The sequence below is a fragment of the Saccostrea echinata genome, unplaced genomic scaffold, assembly GCF_033153115.1.
Source record: "Saccostrea echinata isolate AGI-Se365-2 ecotype Australia unplaced genomic scaffold, CSIRO_AGI_Sech_v1 ptg000030l, whole genome shotgun sequence".
Lineage (NCBI taxonomy): Eukaryota > Metazoa > Mollusca > Bivalvia > Ostreida > Ostreidae > Saccostrea > Saccostrea echinata.
This window is the reverse complement of record NW_026889779.1, coordinates 10,974,425-10,978,470: the sequence shown is the minus strand read 5'-3', so window position 1 is coordinate 10,978,470 and position 4,046 is coordinate 10,974,425. Positions and strand designations below refer to the sequence as shown.

Sequence of the window (4,046 nt, the reverse complement as noted above, 5' to 3'; positions counted from 1 at the left end):
ACGTGTAGTCAGACCGGTAGATCTATTGACTAAGTATTGTATGATTTTCATTTGTATTATTATTATATTCACTATTTGTGTTTCAATGTGTATTGTGATTATTGTATGTGAATTTCATTTGTATTCAATACGAAATGAATTTGTTTTCTATCATTAGGGAATATGTTTATTTTTTTAGAATGAGATTTACAGTTACTTATATTCTTTCGTTTCCTTTTGTAAAGTAATGCTAGGCAAACTATAATTAATGGTCCTCAGAAGTGCACAGACAACACAGGTAAAACACACATTCCTTCCACTTTCGTAGGCAGAATTATTATATAAAATTCAATATAAATTAATAAAGGAAATATTTGTTGCCTAAAAAAATATTTTATATAATTATTACTAGTATCTTTTAATACCATTTTTCTACTTTTTTCTAACATGTCAAAGTCCCCTGTTTGCATTGTCAAAAAAGAAATCAATTTCAGTCATTTATTATTTTTGCCGCATCATATTTCAAATACCTTCTCAGTACGAGTTGTCAAAAACTCAACTTTCAATTTGCAACTTCCGGTTTTGCCACATCACGATGGAGGCTCTCTTCAATATCCCATTTCATGTGTTAGAGGTCCCAAATCTGAAGTTAAAAAGGCCAGGATGGGTGAAGCAACCTTCTGCAATGGTCATGTTTTCTATGGTCCTGTTTTCATACTTTCTGGTCACAGGAGGTACGATTTAACTTGCATTTACACGTCAGCAGATCTGAAGTAAACAAGACAAAATGCAAACGTAAAATCGTAATCTCACTGTTTAAAATCTTGAAGGGGCATGTCAGATTCTTTTTCAAGCAAAATACGCATTTGAAAAAACGTGTGAAAAAGAGGTAAACGTAGGGAGTTTCCTAATTTTCAGGGTGTGCGTATATCATTCAAATTCTTTTCAACAAATTCTCACATCAGAGTAGAATGGTCCTGTATTCTTTCATATATATATATTTCCTTTTAGTACACTACTTTCTTTCCCTACTGATTCTTATTCTAAGAAAAAATAAGAGGGATGGAATAATTTCATTTTAAATACATCAGAACAAAGCATTTGATTATCATATTAAAAAAATATTCAAAATGTTATGTATGCACTGATTAAATTAGGGTGAGTTAACCATGCATTGGACACATAACTTGCTTCTGACCACTTAAGCAATAAACTTTCATTGAACCTGAGTCCCCCTGTGTTTTTACTTGTTTCTGTCTTAAAAGTGAAGATTTAAACTTTTTAATGATGCCGATTTTTATTTTCATGTTGTGATAAAAATACCAAAAGTATGGCCTTGAAATTACATCATATTTTGCAAAATCAAACTAGTATTATAAAGCCTTTCTAAGGCGATATGGTGCACCTAAAATCTCTTCACATATGTGGATTGAAATGGTCATTCAAATTTAACTAGAAGGTCAATTTTTAAATAAAAGATAAAAATGTTTCGATATCACTAATTTTAAAGCACCGAGATCAAGGTATTATATTTTTCTGGTTTAAATACCTTATGTCCGATGAATGGTGAATATCAAGGTATTATATTTTTCTGGTTTAAATACCTTATGTCTGATGCATGGTGAATATTGTCCGATCCATGGTGAATTCTGACTTATTTCGAAAAAATCGGGTTTTAATGATATTTATAGCACACGATTGTGTCAAAAATTTATATATTAACCACATACTACATGTTACTTAAGTTCTATTTTGATAATATTCAGTCAGTAGCGATATCGCTGAAGTGCGAGGGTGTCAGATGCATGGTGAATTCACCCTAGTCCTAACCTTAGTATAATCATGCTCTATTTAAAAGTATTTTCTAAATCAGTGCATGTTGCTGATCAGATGTATTTCCAAGATTTCACTGAATTTTGATGGCTGTTTGCTTAAATCTTTAAAATTATTTAACAGTAAATACTTTAATACTCATTATCAAATTTATCAAAAGATGTACCTTGCTAATGATAAGTACTAAAATGATGATCCTATGATATGTTTTACAGGAATCATATATGACGTTATTGTTGAGCCTCCGAGTATTGGATCCACAACAGATGAAAGGGGAAATTCTAAACCAGTAAGTTAATATGGACAGCATGAAATTAAATTTATTGTAGATTTACTTGCAGATTATTTATTACTCTACCTGACAATCACATGCGTACTCATACAGTTAACTTAAAATGAAACATAAGCAAAAAATGATATATACAGTATTCAAGTATGGAAATCAAGAATGAGATTGAAATCACTTTTTATTGACAAGAGCTTTATTTTGCATAATTACATGAGACTGTTTCCTAAGACTTTGGGGCTGAGGAATTTCCCCACCTTTAATGATGTAATCCCCCCAGTTATTTAGGTATTCCTCCTAAACACCCCATTAAGGGAGGAACCCCAGTTCCCCTTCTACTTTTTATATGTCCCCATCTATTTCAATTCTTAGGAACAACCCTGCATTATTTTATTTTGATATAGATTATACACGTTAATAACCAAATTTTTTTCTTTTCTATGAATTCCTGATAACTCTTTCACAAAAATTTGCTGATCTACAGTACCTAAAAATTTCTGTAAATGCACATGATGCACATCATACAGAAGTAATTTTTTTTAACCAACAGAAAACAGCATTTTCACACACACATCCACCCCGACACACACCAATAGAGATAAAAGAAACAAGAGAATATGTAGTTCTGCATTTTTCTTAAAAGATTTGACAAAATATTAAGAATATGAATAGTGTGGATATAAGAGGCATTACACATGGTATTATAGATTAATTTGTTAAATCTACATTTCTTGTTCTATTTTGCAGGTAGCCTTCATGCCATACAGAGTGAATGGTCAATACATCATGGAGGGGCTAGCCTCCAGTTTTCTTTTTACAATTGGTGGTTTAGGATTTGTCATACTGGACAGAACAAATCATTCTATGCCCCGTCTGAACAGAATTCTGCTACTGTGTGTCGGATTTATTTCTATTCTTATCTCTTTCTTTATGTGCAGAGTTTTCATGAGGATGAAATTACCGTAAGTGCTTCAAATATATATGATATACATGTGTAATTTAATCAGCTTGAACTTTTTAAATATATCAGTGATTGAGATACATGTATTAAAGTTCATTTATATCTATGTCTTTTCAGGGGATACCTTATGGCATAAAGAGAGATGTACAACTCCACTGAAGATTTTCATTTCATTTGAATAGTTGTAACTTTTGAAAAATTAAATCATTCTTGATATTTTTTTAAATGTTTGTTGATAATTTTGTATCATTCAAAATAAATTTAAATGAACCATAAAAAATGGACCAAATGAGATTCCTCTCAATAATTACCCCATGAAAGTTAAAGGGGCAAACACACAGGTTTGAAAGTTGATTCATTCAAAATTTTTGACAAAATTTCATGACAATGTTGCAAGAGCATTTCCAATTAACATAAAAGCATGTTTAGATACTTCTTTTATCTGAGAATTATCTAAACTACAAATTTCAGGTATGTTTGGTTGTCATACAGCTTCGCACTAAAATTTATTCTTATTAAATCTTTGGTAGTATTCACAGAAGCACTGTGTCAGATATTTCTTGTTTGACTATTTTGAAATCTTGGACTACGGACTATACACATGATATAATTCATTTTATGAGAGACCATGAAAAAATAATTGCTTGTTATTGTTATCTATAAATTCATGGAAAATTCATCATTTTGGAGTTAAGAAGTTTAATAAATCCTTTCATTTGAATATAAAATCAATTTATACAAAAACTTGTGAATTTTACAAAATGAAAGAAAAACTTTATATAAATTCACAATACAATTAAAATATAAATTGCCAGAAAAAATACTAAGTAATACTTGTCAGAATTACGTTATTTGTGTTTTAAAATCAAACAAGAGGCCCATGGGCCATAACACTCACCTGAGTCACTTTGACCCTGCTATTCTTCAGCAGCTGATTTTCCTCTTTAATTTCACCAAAAAAAAACAAAACTCCATAGTGTGGAACAA

At 30.5% G+C, this 4,046-nt stretch overlaps 1 protein-coding gene across 1 annotated transcript; it reads left to right on the top strand.

Annotated features, from left to right (window-relative positions):
* The first annotated feature begins 534 nt into the window (after positions 1-534).
* LOC133196329 (oligosaccharyltransferase complex subunit OSTC-like) lies at positions 535-3,285 on the top strand. The gene is made up of 4 exons (XM_061332237.1): positions 535-713; positions 2,028-2,101; positions 2,846-3,060; positions 3,177-3,285. Exons 1-4 carry the CDS (start codon positions 575-577, stop codon positions 3,193-3,195), a joined length of 447 nt encoding a protein of 148 aa, XP_061188221.1. The 5' UTR covers positions 535-574; the 3' UTR covers positions 3,196-3,285.
* Positions 3,286-4,046: the final 761 nt, after the last annotated feature.